General features: G+C 37.7%; 1 protein-coding gene across 1 annotated transcript in view; it reads right to left on the minus strand.

The window, feature by feature from the left end:
• Nucleotides 1–25,753, minus strand: part of DNAH9 (dynein, axonemal, heavy chain 9) — a 273,404-nt gene that overhangs the window by 222,928 nt on the left and 24,723 nt on the right. The window contains exons 8-17 of the mRNA XM_004684583.1: nucleotides 24,504–24,620; nucleotides 23,187–23,337; nucleotides 20,163–20,277; nucleotides 17,688–17,756; nucleotides 16,235–16,361; nucleotides 12,398–12,653; nucleotides 11,571–11,812; nucleotides 4,925–5,060; nucleotides 1,265–1,461; nucleotides 746–1,170 (exon numbers count right to left, since the gene is read on the minus strand). Coding sequence (XP_004684640.1) covers nucleotides 746–1,170; nucleotides 1,265–1,461; nucleotides 4,925–5,060; nucleotides 11,571–11,812; nucleotides 12,398–12,653; nucleotides 16,235–16,361; nucleotides 17,688–17,756; nucleotides 20,163–20,277; nucleotides 23,187–23,337; nucleotides 24,504–24,620 — 1,835 coding nt within the window. The remainder of the gene's footprint in view (nucleotides 1–745; nucleotides 1,171–1,264; nucleotides 1,462–4,924; nucleotides 5,061–11,570; nucleotides 11,813–12,397; nucleotides 12,654–16,234; nucleotides 16,362–17,687; nucleotides 17,757–20,162; nucleotides 20,278–23,186; nucleotides 23,338–24,503; nucleotides 24,621–25,753) is intronic.

Raw genomic sequence — 25,753 nt, forward strand, 5'->3', positions numbered from 1 at the left:
GACGGTGGCAGCACTAAGCACAACCAACATGTAACTCAGGAGAGGCAGCAGGTTGACTCCTTGTTACATTCACTGACACACTGAAGGTGATCACTGAGTAGAGAGACCAAGCTTCTGGGTGTGAGTGAGAGGAGGGACTCTGACTGGTGGATTTACAGGGAGAAGGTGAAGGTGAAGTGATTAGGAGTCAATTGACCAATTTGGTTATTTATCTGCAGGTTGATAGTCTGCACTACAAAGCCTGACGCAGAGATGATTAGTCTGAGTCCAGGGTAAACAGACAGAATTTCAGGTCCAGACTGTTGTATGACTCGAATGTCACAGAAAGGCATCAACAGTGTGGGGATTTAGTGACTTACACATTGCACAGCTGGATAATCTGAGACAAGGAGTAAGAGGCAGAAATAAAATTTAAGAGGCCCATTAGACCCCCTCTGCTTTTCAGGCTTAAAGAGATCTCACAGCCAGAATTGTGAAGGGAGTTTGGATATGCTATTATTGTATTGAACATTATTTACCACTTACCGAGTGCCTCTTACACATTGGGAACCAAACAGAAAATAAAACAAAAAGAGGGCATGTCTAGCAAATAGAGAAAAGAACAGGACTAACATTACTGCTGGTGTCCAAAAGCCTGGAACCTCCAACCAGTTGTTTTAATTTTTAATTTGAGCAATGAGCTCAAGGGGGGAAATTTAAAAACATGGTGTTCCAGACAGTCCGAGAAGACAGAACAACATATTACCTGTTAGTGACATAGTCAACAAGATGCTGTTTGAACATGAGACTCCACCTCTTAATTGTATTCAGCAGAGATGATTTAAAGGGGCGTACATCAATCCGCATCCATCTGTCAAATACCTTGATGGGCTCTAACCTGCACACATCTTCATAGAGCTTTTCATAAGAGTCAATCTGTGCTTTAAACTGATGGAGGAGGGGTGGGTTTTCCGGGATGCCATCTTCTGCATGGGCTTCAACCTCCTCAGGTGTGAGAACATGCCCATACAACAGAAACTGACTCAGAATCTCCTTCCGGTCCTCCACATAAAGGTAGGAATATTGGCTGAAGGTGTTCCGATAGCTGTAACAAAGGACCATCATGCTCTGGACCCTTTCCATGAGCAAGCTCCGCATGCTTACTAAATCAGCCATACCTTCCATGTCAGCCTGGGGGACCAAGAAAACAGCATGCAGTTGACATTAGTACTTTATGAGAAGGTCCAGATTTGGTTGGAAGGCAGGATGACTATAGACCCAATACCTGGTAGTGGAGAGAGCCACTTTGTGAGGAAAGTCGTGGCACCAAAGATGATATTCCAAAAATGCTGGTGACAAGACCCTCAACAATGTCATAGAAGCCACCCTTCACACCAGACTCCAAAGATGGATAGAAAACTAATTCTGGGATTGCTAAGTTCAGCTGTGCTTCAAAGATTGGTGTGGTTCCTGCTTTACATTCTGAAAATCAAGGAAACAAACAAAATAAAGAATGGGTAAAATGGGCAAAGTACAATACTTTTTAAAAGTACCCGGAGCATCTCTTTCCTTTAGACAAGCCATTCATGTTTAGGAAAATGGAAATGGAAAATTTGCTAGAAAAAGTATGGGTGATGGTGCTATATAGCATTTAGCAGCAGAAAAACTATCAACATTTTGATAGTCAATGCTTATGAAAGGCTGCAAAACAATTACTCTTCTTGTGCTCAGGGGCAGCCAGTCGTTTTTCATATTCCCAAATGCTTCCTGAGAGGGGGAAGGGGTTGGGGAACAGAAGGCAGTACAGCCTCTAGCTGAGAAGAGGTTCATTTTCAAAGTCATTTTCAGACAAGTAGCTGATTTGTTCCTAAGCATAAATTTTGCAATTTCACTAACAGCCACTAGGGGAGTGGGAGTCTTCTGGTCCATAGTGCTGTGGTGTGGGCATGAAAAGCAAAGAGGTTCGTCCTGTGCTTTCCCACACTCACAAATGCTTACTTTAGTCCTGTAGTTCTGTAGTGATAAAAATTTTAAAAAGTGTAAATAATTAATAAATCCCTTATTACTTGTGAGGCTAAACTTGCCTTTGTAAATTTAAACCAAAATGCAACATGAAGCAAGATGTTTCAAATACAAGATCAATGCTTAAACTTTTATCATTAACCACTTAGTTTCATATATCTTTCTGACTGAGAAAAATTTTTGGTGATTATTTTTTAATGTAAATAGTGAGTCACATTAAAGAAAAAAAGCACGAGTACTAGTACAGGTGATTGTGGAAATATTTAGGACTCCGTTATTTCTAGAAGCCGCGGGTGGTAGAGCCTACTCACTGAAATCCATTAGCTCCCTTCTTCACAGAAATGGTTATAAATGGGCATGCAGCATTTCCAGCCCGACTTTGCAGTCAGGTATGAAAACATGACCCCCTCATGGGTGGCATATAGAAAGAAGTGATAGGTGCCACCTTGGGGGTGAGTTCTTGATACAGCAGATGAGCCTTATTTATGCAATGTACATCCTCCCATTCTCCTCACACTAGTGTCTGCATGAGTTTCAACCACAAAAATGAAGATAGGGCCTGAGAGAATAGAACCACAGGATGGAAGGAAACTTCCCACTCTCCTGGTGCAGTCACATTGGACTAGTACTGTAGGGACAGACATCTTGGTCCCCTAAGCCAAGATGGCTTTTGTTACTATAGCTTAGCTATTCACCTCAGCTTTAAAAAACTGTGATCTTGGAAGATAGAGACTTGCTTTCAAAACTGGAGAAAAGATAATTTTTCAGTATTGGATTCAGGATTGTCCCATGGAATACATATTTAAGTTAAAGAAATGAGAGTTTACCAATAGTACAATTAATTATACTACTATCGTGAAACAAACAAACAAACAAAAAAAACCCCTATGGTATTATGCTTTGCATTTGTGCTCATAATATAGTCTATATTACTATATGCATTAGATATATATAATTTATCAGGTTGCATATAATTTATAGGGTTTTAAAGACTTTTCAATATCACCTTAACTATATGACATTTGTGCCCCATAGGCATGAGAAACTACTGCTAATATAAGATGCCATGCCAGCATCATTCCTATACAAGCCAGACTGTTGTGCTAGTCCACAACCTTGGAACAAGTAAATCATTTTAAGAGTTAAGAAGGTCAGGAACATTTCTGCATAGAGTGTGTTGCACTTAACCTGGGTAGAGTTTGGACTCTGGGAGAGCACAGGGAGGCCAGCCCAAGCCAAGGGAATGGTAATGACTTGGGCACCCCAAGAAGGTGAAAATGGTAAGGCGGACCAGAGAAGATGAAGTGACACACCGAGCTATTACAAAGGGTCAGAGTGATTTTTATCTTCACAGAGGCCACACTTTCAGACTCCTTTACCTGCTAGTCAGTAACCTTTTAAATTTTACCAATAGCTTTTCAGTTCAGGGAACTACTAAAGTGTGAAAAAATTATGTTCCCTTTCCCTCCCATTCCCAGGTACGGAAAGTAACATTGGCAATCTTGGAGAAACTATGGTGTCTTCTCTTCATCCTCTCCTTTCCATAAGAGGTGGACAAGGGACACATGAGACTACCCAAATCCAGAGAGCAGGATAGCCACTGGTCAAGGGTGGTGTAACTGCACTTAAGATCCATCTCTCATGATGGGCCTGTCCTCAAGTGCGGCTGGTAGGAACATCCTAGAGCTTCTATGGATGAGAACACTTGATCCACTGACATTAGAGGAGGTTGTCCATGCACCAAGGTAAACACTATACTCTAAGATGCTCCAGTCTCGGTGCCTGTGCTCCATATTCCACTGGTTAGTTGCCTCTAGTGATCTCCCACCTTGACTACACTGAACCCCTGTATCCTGTTGCTAGACCTCCTTGATTTAGGATATTCCTCCCCCTGCAAGCAGAGATCATGTCTTTGATCTCAGTTATTCACTCCCCTACCAAAACTGTCAGAAGTTTACTCATCTGAAATACATCCAGGACTGTGCCTTGTCCTTTCTATATTCTGCATTCATGCTCTTAAATGTGTTGTCTATCTGGATGCTGATGTTGGCTTACCTATTTTAATTTTTGCATTTGTTACCCCCTCCACCTCCACAGGTTGAACTCAGTGTCTTAAACTCTGATTTCACCTTCTTCCTTAGGCTTAAATATATTTACTTCTGCTTTCCTAATTTGAGTATTTTTTTTTTAAATATAACCCTTGCTAATCACTTCAGGGTCAACCAGATTGTGAAGATTGAATTCACCTTTAGCCCTAAACCTGCTTTTTTCCCTCCTCATCACTCACTAGCAAAGGTTAGCTCCTATTATTGTCTTTGACTCTTCACCACAGGCCAGTTTATCTATTAGAAAGCCTTTAGCAATCTTTGTCAATAGTTTCAAAGATCGCTCATTACTTTCTTAACATTACTTTTCCTTCTGATAGCAACCATATCTTCAGCTTCTTGCCTGACTCTTTCGACAGAAAAACTTCTATTTCTTCTTCTTAACCTGGCTATTTACAGCCTCCTCATATTCTCAAAAGACTACAGAGAAGTGCATGAAGCTTGTAGCGCAGAATACCCCCTCCCATCCCCATTTGTCAATCCAGATGTCATCATTATTAACTATCATCCCACTATTCCAACTTAGTCACGTTTCTAACTGAAGCTTGATTTAAATTGAATTAGCTTTTATGTTTTTGCTTTGCTATGGGCTTCGTTATCTTATAGTATGAGTTTTAAAGATTTGGAATTCCTTTCTCTTAAAATAATTTAGAAAGTCAGTACTTTGGCTATCTTATTGTATATAATTCACATACTGAATATATCCACAACATTTGTGGAAAGTCATAGAATACTCAATTGCTCTTCAGTGTAATTTAGCAGATGCTATTACTGTTATCCTTCCAGTAATAACCCACATTCCCTAAGCCAGTAACTACCAGTATTTTCCAGGAGGTACTTGAGGGAGCACTCAATGGCAAGAAAGAATCCATTCAGCAACATATGATCAATGTAATCAACATAAGTCTTCCAGATATTGGAGGCTGGGTCTGCTGAAAACAGACCTAGGTTTTCCTACAAAATAAAGAAGAACACTTGTGAAATGCATTTAATAATAAGGAAGAACTAAAGAAATGTTTATTAATGTCAATAAAAGCAACACGTGGAGGAAATAAGCATTAACTTAAAGTACTTGCTACTGCATATGTATCAAATTCATTCTGACAAATGGGTTTAATCATGATTAAAAGAATATAAGGTTAACCTATGAAGGAAATACGGTATCACATCCTGATTCTGAGAAAGGAGGACAGGGGCAGGCTACAGCCTCAGGAGGAATACTGATGGATGCTTCATAAATGCTGCTAGTCATAGTATGACAGAAGCTGCATCAGCAGAACTTGGGAAGGAAGAGGAGGGAATACTAAGGGTAAAGGACATTATGATTCGAAGCTTATAAAAAAATCTGGTTTCAAACAAGTGAAGCACTTCCTAGATAATGTTTAGAAATGAGATGGAGTGATGTTATTGGTTATTAATATTAAATACAAACTTCTCATCTGAATGACTTAGAAAACAAATGTCTATGCTTTCATTCTTCTATTTCCCTTCCTCTCTCTCCCTTTCTCTCTCTTTCTCTTTTACATTATACAGTCCTGACGTGCTAGTATGGAAAGTATAGTAACCTTCGATCTTAAATCTTCAGAGAAAGTAATACATACTTTTTTATTAATTAAAAATTTTTCTTACATCATTGAAGTCCCCATACTTCTCCTGCTGCTTTATCACTCATGAACCATTCCCATATTATCTTGTGTTCATCCCACTTCTGTTTTGTTCACCCTTTGCTATATGCCTCAGTTCTATGGTCAGCTTGCTATTGCTGACTTTTTGTTGAAAGTAATAAACACTTTGAAGAAGTACATTTTCAAGGTGACTCACACCCCATTAGGAACACTGCCATGTTATTTCCCCTGGATTAAAAAAATCTTATGATTCCACCTTTAAGTGACAAAAATCTCAAATGTATTAGCTATACCTCCCTTTCTAAGTAGATTTAAGATTTGCTTAATTACTTAAAGCCCATTATCACGGAAATCATGATACAGTGACAATACAGAGCTGCTTTCAGGTGTTAAGCAATATATGTTTGGCTAGTTCTATATTTAAAACATTAGTTTTTATGACTGCTTTATATAATAGTTCTTATTCCTCTCTATTGTCACACTACCATCAATGTGGTTTTCTGTATCATTTACTAATCTATCTCAAATATGGTGTAAGAAGCTAACATGTTAGAATTTTCCAAGAACTAAAAAGAAATAGCCTAAGTTTCTGATCCTCTAAATGAGGAATGAGATTGGATTTGCCTTTCTTGTACAGACAACTATAGAACTGGATACAATACAAGAAACAGTTGTTTGGGGCAACTGGAAAGAGAAAAGGCAGAGATAGGATTCTTGTGAGAATGGGAACTAAGCTTCATATCCAGTTGGGTTTCTACCAAGAAGCGCATTCCAAATAATGGCTTAGGAAAGTCGACAGTAATTAGAGCATCCTTCCTTAGGCTTAGGGATAGTAAGTCCTCTTGAATCTTTAACTGAGTATTAAGCCATACATATTTATAACAAAGCTCTGTAAATTTTGGCAAAGAAGAGTTATGAGGCTACCAAAACAAATGAAAATTATGTAGGTCAAGTAGTGCTGCAAGAGGTCATGTTCTATTATAAATAATGAAAAAAACTTTCAATTAACCCAGGAATTCAGTTGAGACACCAGAATTACTATGCTTTAGGATTATAGCTAAGACTTAGAATTTCCCAAAGCTTAAAATGCAACTTCCTTCCACAGAATTAAGTTGACTTACCTGTAAGCTAACTGTCTGCCAAATAAAAATCACAAACTCATTAAAGAAAATAATACTCATGTTGTAAAGAGGCATTTCACATGACTATAACATAATAAGAAATTACTAGACATGTGAAGAAATGAGAAGATGTGGAATTTACCAGGAGAGAAAATAATCACTAAGAACAGGTTTAGAAAATGTCTATTCCTTTTTCTAATTTTAGGTGAGAAAAAAATGAACTTCTGTTGCATTAAAAAAAAGACTCAGGAAATAAAATAGATACTGTAATTAGCAGACAAGAATGTCATAATTATATAAAAAATTCCTAAATTTGATAAAACAAAGAATCAAGAAGGTTACAAACTCTAAGCAGGATAAATGCAAAGAAAACCCACTTGGGCACATAGTCAAATAGTAAAAAAAATATATATTGTAAAAGGATCCATTAAAAAGTTTGAAAAAAACAATATATCACATATAGAAGAATAAAGAACACAAATTATGGATGACTAATTATCAGAAACAGAATAGAAGACAATGAAATGACTTCTAAAAGAAAAGTAAAACTGTTTACACAAAAATATATACCCAATGAAACTATCCTTTAAAAATTAAGGTAAAATAAGGACATTTTCAGATAAACAAAGTGAAAACTGAGCGAATGTGTTGCTAGCAGACTTGAATTGCAGAAATACTAAAGGAAGTTCTCAGGCTGAAGAGAAGTGGCCATAGATGATAAATCAGTTTTGCGGGAAGAAATAATAGCACAGGATCTTGTGAATATATAGGTACTATAAAATACTATAAGTATTTTAAATTGTTTTTACAGCAATAAAAATAACACTATTTGGGGGATTATTTTATACATATACATACAGATGCTTACACAGATACTAATAGTACAAAAGCTAAAAGTTTATTGAATTGAATCATATTGTTACTAAGTTCCTATATTCAATGAGATAACATTAAGTACATTGTGACTAGTTCTAAAACCTAGAACAGCTCACTAAAAATGTAGTGCGAACAAAGTAAACTGAGATGCCAATTAAAAAATTTAGAGTACTAAAAATATACAATATGTCACCAACAGGTGGGAAGATATGAGGAAAATAGAAAATAGCAAATAGAAATAGCAAAATAGTAGAGCTAAATCCAATGATATCAATAATTATAATAAATGTAAATATTATAAACATTCCAATTAATAAGCAAAGTTATTAGATTTTTTAAAAGTAAGCTCTACATATAGTATATGTAAGAGAAAAAATCTGAATTCAAAGAAACAGGCTGAGTGTAAAGGAGTGGGAAAAGATGGATAATGCAAAAACATAGGAAGATGGAATCTGTGCGAGAAAGCTATATTATTATCAAAAAACAGATTTCAAGGTAAAATGTATTATTAGAAAAAAGGAATTTTATAAATATATAATTGTCAGTTTTTCAGGAAATTATAATTATATGTCTTTGGAACCACAAACAGAGCTTCAATTATTTGATTTTAAAAGTCTGACAGAATTAAAAAAATAGACAAATCCAAAATCATAGGTGGAAATTTTAACACTCTACTTAGTCATGGTACAACAAATAGGTAAAAGCCAAAAACCTCATAGAAGATCTGAACAATGCTATCACTAGTTTGAAGTAACTGATATTATATAACATTATAAACAACAATGGAATAAAAAAAAAGTGTTGTCAAGTGCACAAGGGTTAATCATAGATCCCACTCAATAAAACACTCATAGAACAATATTCAATAAATTAGAACAGAGTGAAATATTAGAGTATTTTCTGAGCAAAATGGGATGAAGTTAGATACCAATTTTGATCTATCTGGAGAAGACCCACATATGTGGAAATTAAGGAATATACTTGTAAATAACAATTGAGTTAAAGAAGAAATCACAAGAAAACTATTTAAAATAGATAATAAAAATACAGATAAATTTTTTAAATTCAGCTAAAGTATTAACAACAAGAAATTTTATATCATCAAATGCTTAGAAAGGAAGAAAAGTTTAAAATCAACACCTTAACATCCCAACCTAAGTGACTAGGAAGGAAGTTGAGCAAAACTCAATTCACTAAAATAAAAGAAACAATAAAGAAATAATAATCTAGAAAACAAAGAGAGTTAACAAAATAAAAATTGTTTCTTTGGAAAGATTCATAAATTGTAAAACCCCTAGCAAAATAATCAAGAAAAAAAATGATTCAAATCACCAGTATCAGCAATGAAAGAGGAAACATCACTATGGATCCTATAGAGACATAATGATAATAAGAAATAATTGTGAATACTTATTTTGCCAATAAATTTATACCTTACAAATTTCTTGAGAACTTAAAAAACTTATTCAAGTGATATAAAAATTAGTTTTAGGAGGGAAATGCACGGGACTATGGTGGTGGCACAGGGGTGATTTGGTGATGGGAAACCCATGGGGATTACAATCGAGATGGAAAAAACAATGTGCAAAATGATGTAAAAATAAACTTTGTAATAAAAAAAATTAGTTTTAGAATTTCTAAATAGTCCTTCATCTACCTTCATCAAATAATCATATCAAAGTGAAATCTCCACGCTTAGAAATATTACCAGATGAATTCAATCAAACATTTGAGGAGATAAGATCAAGACAAAATATAAGAAAAATATAAATAATAGAAAGATAATGTTATCACTTTTATGTATTATAGAATTTTTTTATTTTGAAGGATTTTTAAAAATATGTCTATGATAGTGATCTATTTTTCTTTTGATGCTTTCATCTGGTTTTCATCATGGTAGGTTAAGCTAGTCTTAGAAGATGAATTGATAAGCATTTCTTACTCTATAATTTGAAAGGAGTTTGTGGAAGTTTGGTCTTATTTGAAAACATTAATGTGCTTACTAACAGAAAAAAAGGAGAAAAGACAAAAAGAAATATATGGTATAATTCAAAATGCAATTATGAAAAAAAATTCAACCAATTAGGAATAGAAGGGAACTTCCAGTCCCTACTAAAGAACACCCCCTAAACCCTATCACTAACATACTAAATGGTGAATTGCTAAATATCCCACCCCCTGGGGAAATACTTATAAAGACACAAAACCTCCACTCTTACAATGATTGATAATAATTAGAAAATGAAATTAACAAGATAATTCTATTTACAAAAACACTTAGTAGTAGATTTGATGGAAAATGTTAAAATTTTTACATTAAAAATTATAGAATGCTATAGAGAAAAATTAGAGAAACCTAAATAAGTGGAGGATATGCCATGTTCATGGAATGCTACATTCAATATCATTAAGATCTTTAGCTTCTCCAAATTAATCTATAGATTAAGTTCAATCCCAATCAAAATTATGAAAGCATTTTCCTGAATAAGCTGAAACTAAAATTTATGTGACTATGCAAATAACTTATCATGGAATTATCTTGAAAAAAGATATTAAGTTAGACAACTTGAAGTACCTCATTTTTAATATAGCTGCAATAACAGAGTGTGGTATTGGCATTTTAAGAAGCATTTTATATTGATATTTTATATATTTATTTGGTCTCTAACAAGGTACCAAAAATTAAATTCAAAAGGTACCAAATTTTTCAAAAACTGAAATAGTATTAGAATGTTTGGATATTTATGTAAAACAATAATCTCAATGCCTATATTACCTAGTAAATGAAAATTAATCAAGATACCTATCTACTTACATACATAAATACATACAAACTTTTCAATTCTTAAGTATTTTCAGGAGTTTGCCTTTGATTTTTCTTCCATTCAAAGGCAGGAACTCTATCTTGCATTTTCTTGATACTCAATATAGTGCCTAGGGGAATTTTGGAAATGTAGCTAATGGGTAGACATTAGATGGGTAGATGAGTAAATTAATAGATAATCAGATGAAAGGTAGATTAAAAAAACTGGTGTCTTGATGCCACACTACTTGTTTGCTCAATTACTAGACATATGGTCAGAACAGATTAAAAATATATCAAGTTGAGAGACTATCTTTCAAAGCCATAATTATGGCAATTACCCCTTTTACTGGTCATCATTAGAGCTTAATGTTCAACATGTTATTGTGCTTTAACCCAAAGATGACAACTGGGATTTGTTACTGACTCTGTGCATGAGAGCAGCCTGTCAGACCTGCACTAAGACTACCTCAGCAGGGTCAGAGGTGGTAGTCTGCATAACTCTTCCCCAGTGTTCAGTTTTTGATGACAGGGCATGAGTTTGCCCTAATCACAATGCAGAGCATGAAGGGCAGCGCTCTGCATTTTTTATTCTCTTTATCAGATGCAGTTAGGAACACCCTGCTAATCTTTTATCTTTCAGACTCTGTAGAGCTCGATGATGAGGATGATACTGGAGAACCACACTAGGGTGTGTGAGCAAGTTGGGGGTCGATAGCATCATAGATGATTTAGGATTCTGTCCTTGGCATCTCCTTCCATCCCCTCAGAATTTGGTATACACCTTAAGCCATGTGATAATTAAGAGTTGTCATCATTAAGATAGTAATAATTTTGACACACTGAAACTGGAATGTGACTTTTCACTCCCCCTAGCTATAAGCTTTAGTTCTTTTGCTAGCTGTAATAACTTCTATACCTGATTGCAGAAGATACAACATCTATTGATTGTTCTAATTTCTAAATCACTTCTTGTATCAAAAACCCTTCTTGCTGCTTTTCCTATACTAATGACATGTTTCTGAGAGATTGCAATTACCTGAACAAGGGCATGGATCTTAAGACCAGATTCTTTAATGAGATTGTAATACTTTTCCATCCTATCATGCTGATCTTCCATAGAAAGAAGGCATTCCTTTTTTCCATCTTTTCTCTTAAATATCGGAGACACCCATGTTGTCATGATAGTTTGAATCTCTTCCACGTTGTCTTTAGTTCTCTGAATTCTTTGTTCAAGATCATGAATACTATTGGTAATTTTAATGACATATTCCCAAATGCCTGCTCCATAAAAGAGATATAAATAATAGAAATAGTTTATAGAGGTGCAGATGCTATAAGGGGATTTAAAATTATGGGTTTTAGAAGTCTTTTCTGAATATTTTACTTCATTGTCATCTAGAATTTTTCTACCTAATTATAGCAAAAAGTATTTTCTTACCATAACACTGACTATAGGGGAAGAGAACAAGGTTTATGCTTACTTACCAAATACAAAAAACTTGGTACAGAGAAATAAACTGATAGTGCCCTCATTAAAATGTTCATAGTCTAGTTAAGAAAATTAAGTAACAATGATAATATAGAAAAACCATCATTCAGAGAGTGACCAATATGTGCTGGAGAATGACAGGTCATACTGTCTCTGAGCCCCTGAAGTACATGGCAGGAAATATTTCGAAACCCACCAATAATATCTGAAGAGAAGGCAGATGGAAATATTAGCCTTCCTTGCCTTCTCTACTTAAGATGTATGCCCAAGGAGAAGGCAGACATGTATTTCAAACCCAATTGAGATCTCAGGGGAGTAATTTGAGGGTCTCTTTACTTTATTTAGACACCCTTTTTCCCAGTCTTCACTGTTACCTTCTGTTCTCCAATTCATAGTCTCCTCTGCAGCTCTCAGGCAGAAATCAATATTTTTCAGCTCTTGCTCCACTAATGGAAATTCCACCTCCAGCAGAGTTTTCATAACCTTGTTGTACCAATTTGCCATCAATTCCAAATTAGCCACAAGCTGCCGATAGAATTCCCTGGAGGAGAACATGGCTGCTGCTGTCTCAGGGATTTGCTTCAACTGCTTGGGTTCAAGATAACTCATTTCTTTCAACACTGAAATCAACTGGAGAAAAGAATCAACATAGGTGGCTATAGCTTCATGACAGTAAATAGCAGCAATGTGGGTGGAGGACTGGAAAATGCCAGGGGTTTTCTGGGATCCTTCTTAACTTCTGCTCCCATCAGTTTCTTAAATCCACTCACCAAGAAGGGAAATGGAGTGTTAGGCAAAAGGTATATGACTCAGAACACAGTAATGTGTAGTGAATCTGTAAATCACAAAGAGCAGGAAGAGAGAAAGCTGAGAGAGACCACATCAGTGGTAGCAGGGGGAGGGTACTGCCTTGATCCTTTGTAGCCTGTGGTTGAGAAGACACTAAGTTCATGCTGACCAAGCCATTTCCATTGAACGGTGGCAACCTGGTCTGGGCCACCCACATGCATAGGAAGTTTCAACTTTGGACCTCCACATAGAGTCAAATTCCCTCCAAGTGAAGAAGTCAAGGAATCTTGACTTTACACAGTCAAAGAGACACTAGAAAGACTAAGAGGAGATGTCCATTGTGCAACTTTAATTACCAAACAGAATTATGTTAAATATACCATAACCTCTGTAAACCCATGCTTGTTTTGTGTGTGTGTGTGTGTGTGCATTTTAATATACTAGGTAGCCAGGAAATGATAACCATTCAAGTGTCTCTGAACCTCTCTGGGTCCCTAAGTTTATTAGCAATGAGAAGTCAAGCAGATGTGGCCCAATGAAACAATAGAGGACCCTAAAAGGGTCCGAGGAGCTCTTCTCCTTATCCCTCATTTATTATGTTTATATCTGAGCCTATAAGGACTGATGTGTATAGGTTCGGGTGAAAAAACAGATGCCAAGTCATAGTTTCTCACCCCATCCTACCCTTCTTCTCCAGATTAAAACTCCCCGGCTTCTTCCTCTAATGGCTTTGGACCAGTTCTTCATTGTTGCTAGTCAACCCCACTCAGGATAAGATACATGCTAACTATTTGATAGGGGTCCTCTGCAGTTGCTACTAAACTTTATCTTGTACAAATCATATGCAAGATAAATTTTATCTTTTATTTACATATAATAATAAAATGGCATACTTAATCTGGTAAAAAAATATTAGCAGCTTATTTATTAATAGCTAACAAGTGTTTCCCAAATAAATATTCTAGCAAGTTTACAGGAAAATAGGGACCCCCACCAGAAAATGGGCACAGGACATGTACGAGCAGTTTATAGTAAAAATATAAACTGTCAATGAGTATACTAAAAATGTTCAACATTAGTAATAGTAAAGTAAGTGCAAATGAGATATTTTTTAGTTCAAGTTGAACATGACTTGAAGACTGATAGCTTACTGCCAGAAGAATGACTGAGTTACATTTTCTGAAGGACAGGTAGATTATATGCATGAAAATCTCAAGTTATAAATGACTTCAGACTACTTATTCCATTTCTAGGCATTTATCCCAAATAATGATCGGGTATAGATTTTCACTGTAGCATTGTTTATGCTATAATTTATCTGGTTGTAAGATGAAGAAAAAACAAAGAAGAAAAAAATTATAAACATATGTCTTTTTGAGAGCTATTAAAATGTTTAAAATAAAAAAGATATATCCCAGGATTAAGGAGAAAGTAATCTAAATGCCCAAAAATATCACTTAAAATAATTTACAATAAATAAATACATACACACACATATACATTTTCATGCATGTTCTTACCCTTTCTCCATGTATCATGTGCTACATCCCTTGAAGGCAGCTCTTCCTTGCCTTCTCTTTCTAATTGTCTCCTCTAAACACATGTTAAAATTCAGGTATCTATCCCCTTCTCACCCTTTTCTACTTTCATTCCTTTCCTCTCTCTCCTTCCCCTCCTTTCACTTGTAAGCACTGGTAAATCCTCAGCTATGTGCTACACTTTGAGAAATTGAATCATAACCCTTGGAGTGTAAAGAGGAGAGGTTCACCTTTAATACTGCCTTAAACACAGGGCTTAAATACTGAAAGGATAACATCTAGACTGTGGCCAAGTTGGTAATCCAGATGCTCATCTCTTTGAACATTTAATATTCAATATTGCTCACAGCAAATGCTGCTAAAAATCACTCCAAGGAGCTAAATGAGTTAAAAGACAGACTCATGTCTTGCCAAAGTGCAGAAATGGATTTTTAACTCCCTTTGTTCCAGTCAAAATAGATGTTCTATTTAAACTACAGTTTTCTCAAAAGGCTATGTTATCACCTTAGATTTTGGTTCTCTGCATTGCATTCCTGGAAAACACGTCATTAAGACAAAAATAGGTGAATACTCTTAGCTCGATCTGATCTATATATTTTTTAGCTTAATAATGTACTTCCTGATATGGTCAAATTTGGGTTATCCTTTTCTTCAGCACTAAGATTTTTAAACTTAATTTATTTTATATATATTTCACATAATTTTTCATTTTCATACAATATTTGCTTTCTTCTCTTGGTGTAGTCCCAGTAAAATTCCCACTACCAATTCACTGGTGCACCATCATCACTCAGTCCCTTGAGCTGCAACCTTCCCTCCCCTATTTTGATTCCTCTCCCTTGACTCATCCATAGATTGTCTCTGATTTATAGTTACTTGTTAATTTTGTTCATTTATGTATTATTATTATATTATTTTCCTGATCCCTTATTTAGTTCCCCTATATTCCTTCTATGAGTGAAACCATTCAATATTTTTCTTTTCATTCTGACTTATTATAGTCAGGATGATCCTTTCTAGCTCCATGCAAGTAGCTGCAAATGGCATGAGTTTTATCTTTTTGATTGCTGAATAGTATTCCATTGTGTACAGATACCACATCATCTTGATCTAGTCATCTACTTTTGTCCATTTGGGTTGTTTCCATATCAATATTGCAAATAGCTACACTAAGATTTAAAATACTGCTACAGTTCACACTACTCCCCAGTCCTTCCAATCACTGAGAGCAGAATTTCTCCATCTCAGCACTATTGATATTTCTGGACAAAAAAAATCCTTTGCTGTGGGGAGTTGTCCAGTGTGATAGGAAGCTCAGCAAACCTGGTACTTGTCTATTATATACTATTACCACCCCCTCTATGTCTGACAACCAAAAATTTGTCCCGGAGGACAAAATCATGTCCGTTGACAATCATGACTCTAGAGTCTTATTTCTAAAGTTTCTCCTTTGAGATTTATTATATCCTATATTATGAAGATAGAATTTTGGGGGGAAGGTTGCAGCTCTGGCTTCCAAATAGCTTATGGGTTCCTTGAGAGCAGGGACCAGGCATTATACTTAGTTGGCCCTCTGATATATAGTCAATGGCCTTTACATGCAGAGTGTATTCAATGTAGGCTGAGTTGACTGGTACTAAATGGTCAGTGATATTTTACAATACTTTCTGTCTTGAAAAAATCATGGCAAATCTATTACCTGACTCTGGAGAAGAATATGACAATCAAGGACAACTGAGGAAAACACAACAGTATGGTATTCTTAAAAGAAACCCCAGGGAGTTTTTACATATTCTTATAAAAAAGTCTCATTGCTTTTGTGATCAACAAAGATTAGTGAAACTTTACTGGGATTTAAAAGGAAGTGATAGCCACCTGGCTTACCTGTGGGTTAAAGTTGACAGTGATCTGCTTTGTCTCTGGGTCACGTTTCAGAAGTGACCTAGAAAGGTTGTATTGTGACTTCTCTGATATAGTTTGACACCAGTCCTCATAAAGTTTTGTCTCATACCTGCAAGGATCAGAGACAATGACCATCTCACAGGTACCTCCAACTGCCCAATGTCTAACAATGATAGGCTAAATATATATATATATATATGTAAACCATATATATATATATATATAAATAAAAGTATAAAATATCTATCAACTGAAGATATATATATATACATACATACATATATATATATACACAATAGCATATGCAACATTTATGTCTATATATAGGTACCCTCTGCTTTTTAAAAGTTCACCTTATGTCACTTTACTTTCATGAGAGACCTATATAAATACCTATTTTTGCCAGTCAAAAGAAGAGGAGGATTTTCATTTTTAGTACAAGAGGCAAAAAGCAAAGAGTGTTCAGAGTTTGTTTTACATCTGTTGTTCTGGAGGGATCCTGTAACCTGAGCAGCAAGAAGGACACCTCTAAGCTCCATCCCTGGAACTTCTTTCTATAGACTGCTTTAATTTTATCATATTGAGTGTTATTTAAGGTTTTATGTGCTATTTGCACAATTTGGTGGGTGTGGGCAGGGGTAACAAGGAGAATGTCAGGGAAGATGTCATGGAAAAGGAGTCAAAATGATGCTTGAATAAGTCTCAGAAGATGAGTGGAGTTTGGATGATGAGGTGTGAAGGGGCATTCCTGGCAGAAATAACAGTTCTGCTGAAAGAGCAGACTGTGTTCTGGGACTGAGACTTAGTGCACCTGAGGAGGAGGGGGTAAGGGTCAAGGCTGGAGAGGGAGGCAAAAGTCATGTCAGTAGTGATTCTAATATCACGTTGAGATGATGGGAGGCACTGAAAAGCTTCCCATCTGGGGGATGTTGTAACATTATCAGATTTGACAATAGTATGGACATTAGGCCCAGCCCTAAAAGATTTACAGCAGCTTTAAAGCAGGAATCTCTATGAGCACATGTAAATTTTTATTCTTATGCTATCTCCATGAAAGGAATTGGGAGGTATTTTTAAAACTTGTTTTCTCTGTGTAAAGCATGAACTGTTGCTCTCTGCTTAGTGAGCAGCTGGTGTGATTTTCCACGACACTGATCTCAGAGTGCCACAGGAGCACCTCACTGCTCCTACCTCTGCCAAGTTCATGCTCCCAACAAAACTACACTGAAAAAGTGTCCGTTTCTAGAATAGAGCTGCATTCCCTAGAGACCCAGTATTTGCAGCCCAGAAAAGCTGTACTCACAAATATTGTGGTTATAACATGAAACACCAAGTGACATTTCACAGCCACTGAGGAAATGCACAGCTCAGAACTGCAAAGGCATTGTGTGGGTTATGCAATTTGCAGAACACTACAATCTTAAGAGCTACTTACTTTTCCAGCAATGATACCGTATCTTCATATTTTTCTATCATTCGCTTTCCTTCAGCAGATTCCATGCAACTAGCCACAGAAAAGAGAGAAAAAAATACACCGAATTAGAAGAAGCCAAAACAAAGATCTGAATGACATTCTGATACCTGTAAAGAAGAAACTGAAGTTTCAAGGGCTAGTTTTCAAAAGCCCCTACATGAGCCTGCACCTTTCTTCTGAAACATCCTCCAGGTGACCACTAGAGGGCGTCTGCACTTCCTGAAATACAGGTAGCCCCACAGGTGACAGGGAGGCAGAACATTTCTCCCTCACCCTACTCTGGCTGAGTCAGCTATGTACAGGTAAATCCTCCAGCTATGGGAATAAAAAGGAAATTGATATATGAAAACAACTGTGGGTGGTATTTTCTGTATTTAAGGAAAAAAATGTCCATATTCTCTGTATGAATATAACATTTTATATGTGTGTGTGTGTGCCTATTGTAATGTTGACACACACACACAGACGTCTATGGGAATGCTGAGGACCACACAGGACATGAACACAGTTTGGCCTAAGGTCCCAGTACCCAGAACTAGTTTTGACATACCTTTGCAATATGAAATAAGAGTATAGGGTCTACTTGGTGCCCTAGGGGTTATGTTTCAGCCCTGTCACCATGATGGCCTGAATTCCATCCTGGAGAAGGAGCTGATCCACATGGCACAGCCGAACTCTTCTGTCTTCCCTGCGGCTCCCCTCAGAGTGTATTTCTGTAGAGCTGTCTATTTTTCTTCCCACTCTGTCTCTGGTGAATCCACTCACAGGCCCCAACCCCCACCTCTGCCTATACCCCACTTTTTCTATGCAAAAATAAAATAAATAAAATCTCAAAAAAATAAAAAAAAGTATACGTCCTGGGAAAGGTGGTGAAGTATCTGTGATTAGAAACCTCACAGCAACTGCTCTGTTAGAGGATCTGTTTTGGTTTTTTTGCTACAAAAATTATTTAAAATTCATTTTTCCTTCAAACTAACATAGGGTTCCTTCACAAGATCCCCTGAGCTTTCAGGATAAGTCCTTATGCCTGAAGAAAAAGCACTGGGCTTGATGGAGTTTCCCCCTAGGCCCTTAGATTCCTTTTGTGGTGAATGAAGCTCCCAAGCTGAGGAGGTCAAGTAGCCAGCAGAGAAAGGGCTTCAGATTAGGTGGGCAGGTTTCAACCCAGCCCTTCCCTCACAAGCTGTGAGTTCTGCCAATTTCATCACCCCAGAACCCACCTCAGATTTGTGTCTGGAAAGAATGAGACAGGAGAAGGGAGAAGCTTTTCTCACTGGGACCTGTGACTGTCACCTAGCTGAAGTCACAGGAAATCCCCTGCAGATTCTACCTCATGGTGAGGAATACAAAGCACTTTTTAATAACCAATATGTATATCTTACAGAGTACAGTACAAATATGCATACTTTTTTTTTTTTAAACAAATAGGAATTTTCATTGGAATCTCAGACAACCTCTTGGTACCAGCCACTCTTACCACCCTCAACCCCCACCTCTATCAGGGAGGAGTATCAGCTTCTGGTAAAGCACAGTTGCTCTTCCTTCAGGAATAGCCTCCACCAGACAAAAATCTGCTCCCCTAAGGGCACACCTCTCTCCTAGAGAGCTCACTTCTATCGACTACCTGATAGGAGAACAAAGGGGGTCTTGATGGGCCAAAGTTTCCCCATAGGATGGGCAGAGGCCTCTTTCAACTACACTGCGGCTCAACTTCTTCCTCTGCCCCATTCCCCTACTCCCACCCCATCACAGTGATGTTCCCAAAGCAGTCCTGTAAATTCCTGTACTTGTGTCTCAGTCTGAGCCCAGGAACCAGACCTATGGCAGCCACTAAAGCAGCCCACATTCTTAGGAGCAGCCCCGCCACCCCTCCCTCCCATATCTTCTCGCACTCTGGGGATTTGCTGGAGAAGATGAGTGCTCAGATGTGTTCCTGGCTTAGCTTCCCATAGATGAGGGATCCGCTAGCCTAGGAACCCAAGAAACAGACACTGTTTCCGTTCTTTCATCAACTCTCTCAAAGATTTCAGGCACATCATCTCACTTCTGTTTGCCTCAGTTTCTTCACCTGAAGAATAACGAGTTTTCTCAGCTTGGAACAGATTTAGTTTTCTTTCTGCTTCTGCCATATGAAGGCACAGTAAAAGACCTTCAAATCAGAAAGCAGGCACCCTCACCAAACGTTAAATCCACCTGCAATTTGACCTTGAGTTTCCAGCCTCCAGAACTGTGGGGAATGCATTTTTGATGCTTCTAAGACACCCAGTCTATGGAATTCTATTATAGCAGCCTGAAAGGACTATGACATTGATCAATTTTGGAAATGATAAGAAATGACTTTCATGCCTCAGATGAGCTAATTTCTACAACATTCAGATTCCAGAGTAGAAATAGAAGGCAAATTATTAACCTGCTTTTCAGGAATAAGATACTCACGGATGTGTGATGTGTCTGAAGTTGCTGAATGGACCCTGGATGCGCTGCCTCAGCTCCTGTGCCCAGCGGAGACCCCCAGCCACAGTGGGCATGTTCTTGTGCACTGAGGAGAACCCTGGGGACACAGGACACAGCACATCCAGACTGAAGTGAAACTCTAGTCTCCAGTCCTGCTCGGCCTCAGGACTACCTCTGCCACCTACACCACATTTTGCCTCATCTATGTCTACCTGCTACAATCTCCCTGGCTCTCACTGAGATGGGGGAGTTTGTGGATGGTCTCTGTGTTCAGCTAGTGAATAAAGAAGAGTGACCCTAGAGAAATAAATGGGGCCAAAGGATGTGGGTTTCGAACCCAGTTCTGCCACTCACTGGCTTTGTGACTTCGCACCATGACTTTCAACCTGGCTATTCTTTAGAAAATTCCCGGACCCAGTCCCCACCATTCTGATTTCACTAGCCTAGGGACATAGGTGGGCATTAATCTGTGTTTTTAAGTTTTTAAGATGATTCTAATTGTATAGGGAGGGCTGAGAACGACACCTTATCTCTCTGGAGTTCAGCCTTTTCATCTATAATGTGGGAATGATATCTTCCCTGCTTAACAACTCCTGGGTTTCTGTGAGAATTCAGTAAGACTATGAATGGGACATGCCATGTGGATTACAAAGCATTTGTCCAGAGTTTGTAGAGTCTTTACTTTAGTCAAAATAAACTATAGAGTTTGTTGGCTTATAATTAGGTGTCAAAATGTACTAATTTTGAGGTTTAATCTTAAAAAAATCCTAGTTTCCAGTTTTTCTGGTAAAACCAGAAGACTTGGCAACACTCAACAATCATTTCCAACTTAACACTAAATCTGCATAGTTGTCTCTTCCTTTAGGTTGCCATGAACCCCAACACTCCCTGATCTTTTCCTGACCCCAGGGCCACCACTAACATTTTCTGCTTGACCTCCTCCAGGGTAGTCATCATTCTAAGATGATACCCGGTGAAACTTTCATAATCTGCTCCTCTTTAAGTATGGGTAGAAGCTGTGAATATTAAGAGATATCATTCTTATGATAAGGTTATAGCACCTAGGTGATCATGAATTAAGTTAGGTTGTAGCCCCTTAAAAAAAAGTGTTTCTGGGCCCTCCCTGGTGGCGCAGTGGGTTAAAACATAGCACTAAGAAGCTTAAGCCACTTCCGCATGAGTTCGATTCCCACCTGCCCCGGAGGAGATCCACATGGCGTGGCAGACCTCTCCTGACCCACCCGCTGCTCCCCTCAGCAGTGTACTTAGTCAATCTGCCTGTTCTGCTCCCCACTCTATCTCTGGTGAATCCTCTCACCCTACACATCTCTGGCCTGTACCCCAGTTCTGTATGAATAAATAAATAAATCTTAAAAAAAAAAAAGGAGTTTCCACTGGCTGGTGACAGAAGAAAAAGGAGGATTCAGAGTCCCATTACAGCCTTGAATGGAGACGGCTACATGGCCAGGAAAGGGAATAGCTTCTAGTCCCTGAGAATACTGTAACCCCTATCCCTTCTAGCAGTCAAACAAGCAAACAGAGAACCCATTCTTCAACCACAAGGAATTGAGTCCTCTCCACAAACATGAGCTTGGAATAGGATTTGTCCTACATTCTCCAAATGAGAATATCAGCCAGCTACAATTTGAGTTCAGCCTGGTGATGTCAACCTGAGTGTGAAGGCTGGGCACACCAGTCAGGTTCCTGACTACAGTACTGAAAGCTAATGTTGCCTTAAGCCACTAAGCAAGTTTGTGATAGTTTGTTATATAACAATAGAAAATGAATGCAGTTTCTCATGGCACTGTCTTTTTAAACGTGCATCTGACTATGTGGAGTGATGAAGTTGGTCCACATAAAAATGAGGTCCACAGCTTTCCTGGAAATGACTTCCCCAGTGGAAGCCATTTTTAATGACTTTACCATGAACTCCATACAGAAAGAGTGGTCCAACACTCTACTACTATAACCTGGTAAAATTTCCCAGGGCGTGAACATGACTTTCAGATTCCCTAACGTGGCCTCAGACTTCAGTCCTTGACTCCAAACTCCATGTCCTGATCAGCCTTAACATCTTGTTGGACTATTCGCAGGTCGGTCTGGTCATCTGTCACACATTCTTTTGTCTGTGCTTTGGAGATCTCTGTCTCTCCTCACTATTGTCAATCCACCCAACTTTGGGGGCACTGTTCAAAGCAATCTTCTCCATGAACTCTTCCTTGAATTGCTCAGTCATCATTCATATTGTTTTGTTTCCATCCTGTCAAACTCAAGTCAAGCACTACTGACATTCTGCTATGTGTTACTGTTAACTCTGTAACTCTGCACAACGAACATGTTCCTGAAAGAACCACCTTTTAGTTTTAATTGTTCTATTCCTTAGCCTGGCCTGTTACTGCATACACGAGTTATGTCTACACAACTTCCTGGCATATAGCAAGGACTCAAGATATATTTGTTAAGCTGAATTCACTTGAGCCTGACTTCAAAAAACAGAATTGCAAAAAAAAAAAAAAAAAAAAAAGGCTTCACACCTTGGTGCAGTACCTCCCTTTGTCAGGCTTCTTTTGGTTTCTCCCAGCAGAAGCATGGTTGCTATGGCATTGGAAGGGATTTAAAAAAAATTCTGAGGCATGTAAAAATCTATTCGGGAATTGAGGTATGTTGAGTAAAGATTACTCTGTGTGGCAACATTGATGGAGTCATCTCAAACACTGTGCTAAGGATTCAATTGAACAGAAAAAACCAAGACTTCACGGCTCTGGGTCAGCTTGCCAATTTCAGCCCAGACTTAGGAAAATACTATTCAGTGATCCTAAACACGCTTCAGAGAACTTTATAATCACCCAAGATGGTCTGGAATTTCAAGCACAAGGTTGTGGTTGCTTTTCTTAGTGAATATCATAAATCTATACCAGAATACCAGATGCTGAGCAAATACAAGAGTAAGCAGTACAGTTTCCAGTAGTGGAATTCCTTATTCAAATACCCTGGCAATAAGCTTACCAACTTCTGCCTCCTCCTGGACACGCTGACTGTAGAGTGTCCTCACCGTGTCCAGGTCTTCATTGAACATCTGGATGAGCATTAAGTATTTATCAGAGGTATCTTGTGCGACCAGTGGTCTTTCAAGGAGATTTCCTGCTATGTCCAGCAACTGCAGACAAGGCAGAAAAAGAAAAGGAAAAATGTCAGAGATTCAATTTTTCTTGTTTCCTGATTTTTTCTTCATCTATCAAGGTCAGGTGACTAATGAACCCTACCGATTTTGGCTACCATGGAGCTACCCATTATGAGCTGAAGCTCCTCCTATGTTTTTCAGTACCTATTTAAACATTTTTAGTGACTGAAACTTAACTACTTCCAACTTTAAATAGTGTTGACAGAGGTCTTTTTTCTGCATTAAGCCAAAATCTGCCTCCTTACACTAATTAGTCTGGGCTTCACTCCTTAAAAGTTTTATAGAGTAAGTTCCTTTATAGGTATAGAAGCTCTATTATGTTCTATTAAGTATTCATGTCTAAAAACTCAGAGAACTCTCAAGTATCTAGCCATTTTTCTACTCAGATCTAAAAAACTTATCTTCCATCTTGTTTTATCTGGTGTATATACTGTATGGCAAAACCAGAAATTTTCTTATTCTGGTTACTTGTATCTCAATCTTATAGCCAATTACTGAGTTGGTGGTTTGATCCAGCTTAAATCAACATGACAGCAGGGTTTAGTCAAAGTATTGCAGAACTATGGTTTCAGAATGGTATCCACAGCAGATATTCTCACTTTTTTTTAAAAAAGATTTATTTATTTCTGCATACAAAACTGGGGTACAGGCCAGAAGTGCAGGGGCGGGGAGAGGATTCACCAGAGATAGAGTGGGAAGCAGAATAGACAGATCGAGGAAGTACCGCTGAGGAGAGCAGTAGGTGAGCTAGACAGGAGAGGTCTGCTGGGTGATGGGGATCATCTCTACCACCGGGATCGAACGCACAATGAAGTGGCTGCGGCTACCTTGTAGGGCTGTGTCCTAACTTGCTGCAACACGAGGGAGAGCCAACATTCTTACTTTTAGTGGGTACCATACTGATAAGGCCTAAGAGAGCCCTCTAGAAGAAAACTCTATTGAAAGCATTTCTACATTGCCATGTTTTTAGAAAAGCATTGGTAATCAACAAGACAAACTCAATTCTGTATGCTCCTTTACCCTGATACACCACAATATCCCTCTAGTGGACTAATGAGAGCTACTTATATCCACTGGGAGGAAAATAGCTGATGAGGAAGGAAGAGAAGATTGAGCAAAGAGGTGGTTTCCAACCTACAAACCTTAAAAGCATGTTCCAATCCAGGTGCATCATTAAAAGCCTGAATAAAGACAGTTCCCAGTCTTTTGTCAAAATCCTCCACCCTCCGGTTAAATTCAGAGATGTCATTTTCAAATTCCTTAAGAGACAAAGCACAGACATAAGAAAAACATGATCTTCTGAAAACTAAACCTACTATGCTCTTTCCTACTAACCTTTGTTGTACCTGAACTGATTATGCCAAAGATTTGTTTTAATTTTCTACAATTCATGTTGGCAAAATTTAGTTTTTATACATATTGAGAGCTACCTATTCTTACCACATTTTTTCCCTAAACACTAGATGAAATGGTAAAGTGAGCCACATAGCACCCTTCCACCTGCTTCTGCTCATCTGTAAGTTCCTTCTTGCTCATCCACAGTGCCAGCTTATGCCACCTTGAGAGCCACTGCAGCAACAATCCCAACAATGGGGCTATTCCATCACTATTATCTACTTACCTTCCTCTCCCAGGTCAAAATCCTATTTTTTTAGTGCAATCAAATTAGCCATCAAAAGGAAAGTAAGCTAATTAATACACACTACTTCTTCTAAGTACACATTAATTGTTAAGACGATAGTTAGTAAAGGTCCTAAGGTTGCGAAGTTTAAGAAACTAAAATACAGTATTCCCAATTAAATTTAAATAATAGTTTCTTGGTATATGCCCCAATTATTGTATTATATTTGGCAACTCAAAGTGCATCCTCCTTCTTGAAATGTAGTAATTTTCAGAGAAAATCTTTTAATCCAAATCTCTGATTTGTGGAATTATTATTTGTTATTATTGCTCTTATAATAGTAATATAGTTCTTAGAAAAAAAAACAAAATAGGTAAACAGTATTGTTGTTTCCTAAGCCCAGGATTTTATTTTGTCATAAGATAGCAAACATATATACCTCCTTCTTCCCACCTCCACTCCCCAAGTTTCATTAATGAATTTTTTTTACAAAGTGACACCTCTCTGAGTTTGGTGAACAGAGGTCTTTCTGGATGACTGAAGGTGCTCAGAGAAGATTTTCACTTAATCTCTTTCTTTTTCCTCACATGCTATTACAAATTCCTTCTTCAGTTGTTGAGTCATTCCTTTCTCAGAGAACACCATTCCCTGTTTCTCCATAGTCCCTTTATCTTTTCTCTTGTAGGGTTAGACTAACAGGTCTCAGGTTACAGGTGTCCCAGTGACAGACAATGCATCTTTCTTCAACCTGAATATTCCCCTGGAACCTTG

The sequence above is a fragment of the Condylura cristata genome, unplaced genomic scaffold, assembly GCF_000260355.1.
Source record: "Condylura cristata isolate star-nosed mole 26May11 unplaced genomic scaffold, ConCri1.0 scaffold00017, whole genome shotgun sequence".
NCBI lineage: Eukaryota > Metazoa > Chordata > Mammalia > Eulipotyphla > Talpidae > Condylura > Condylura cristata.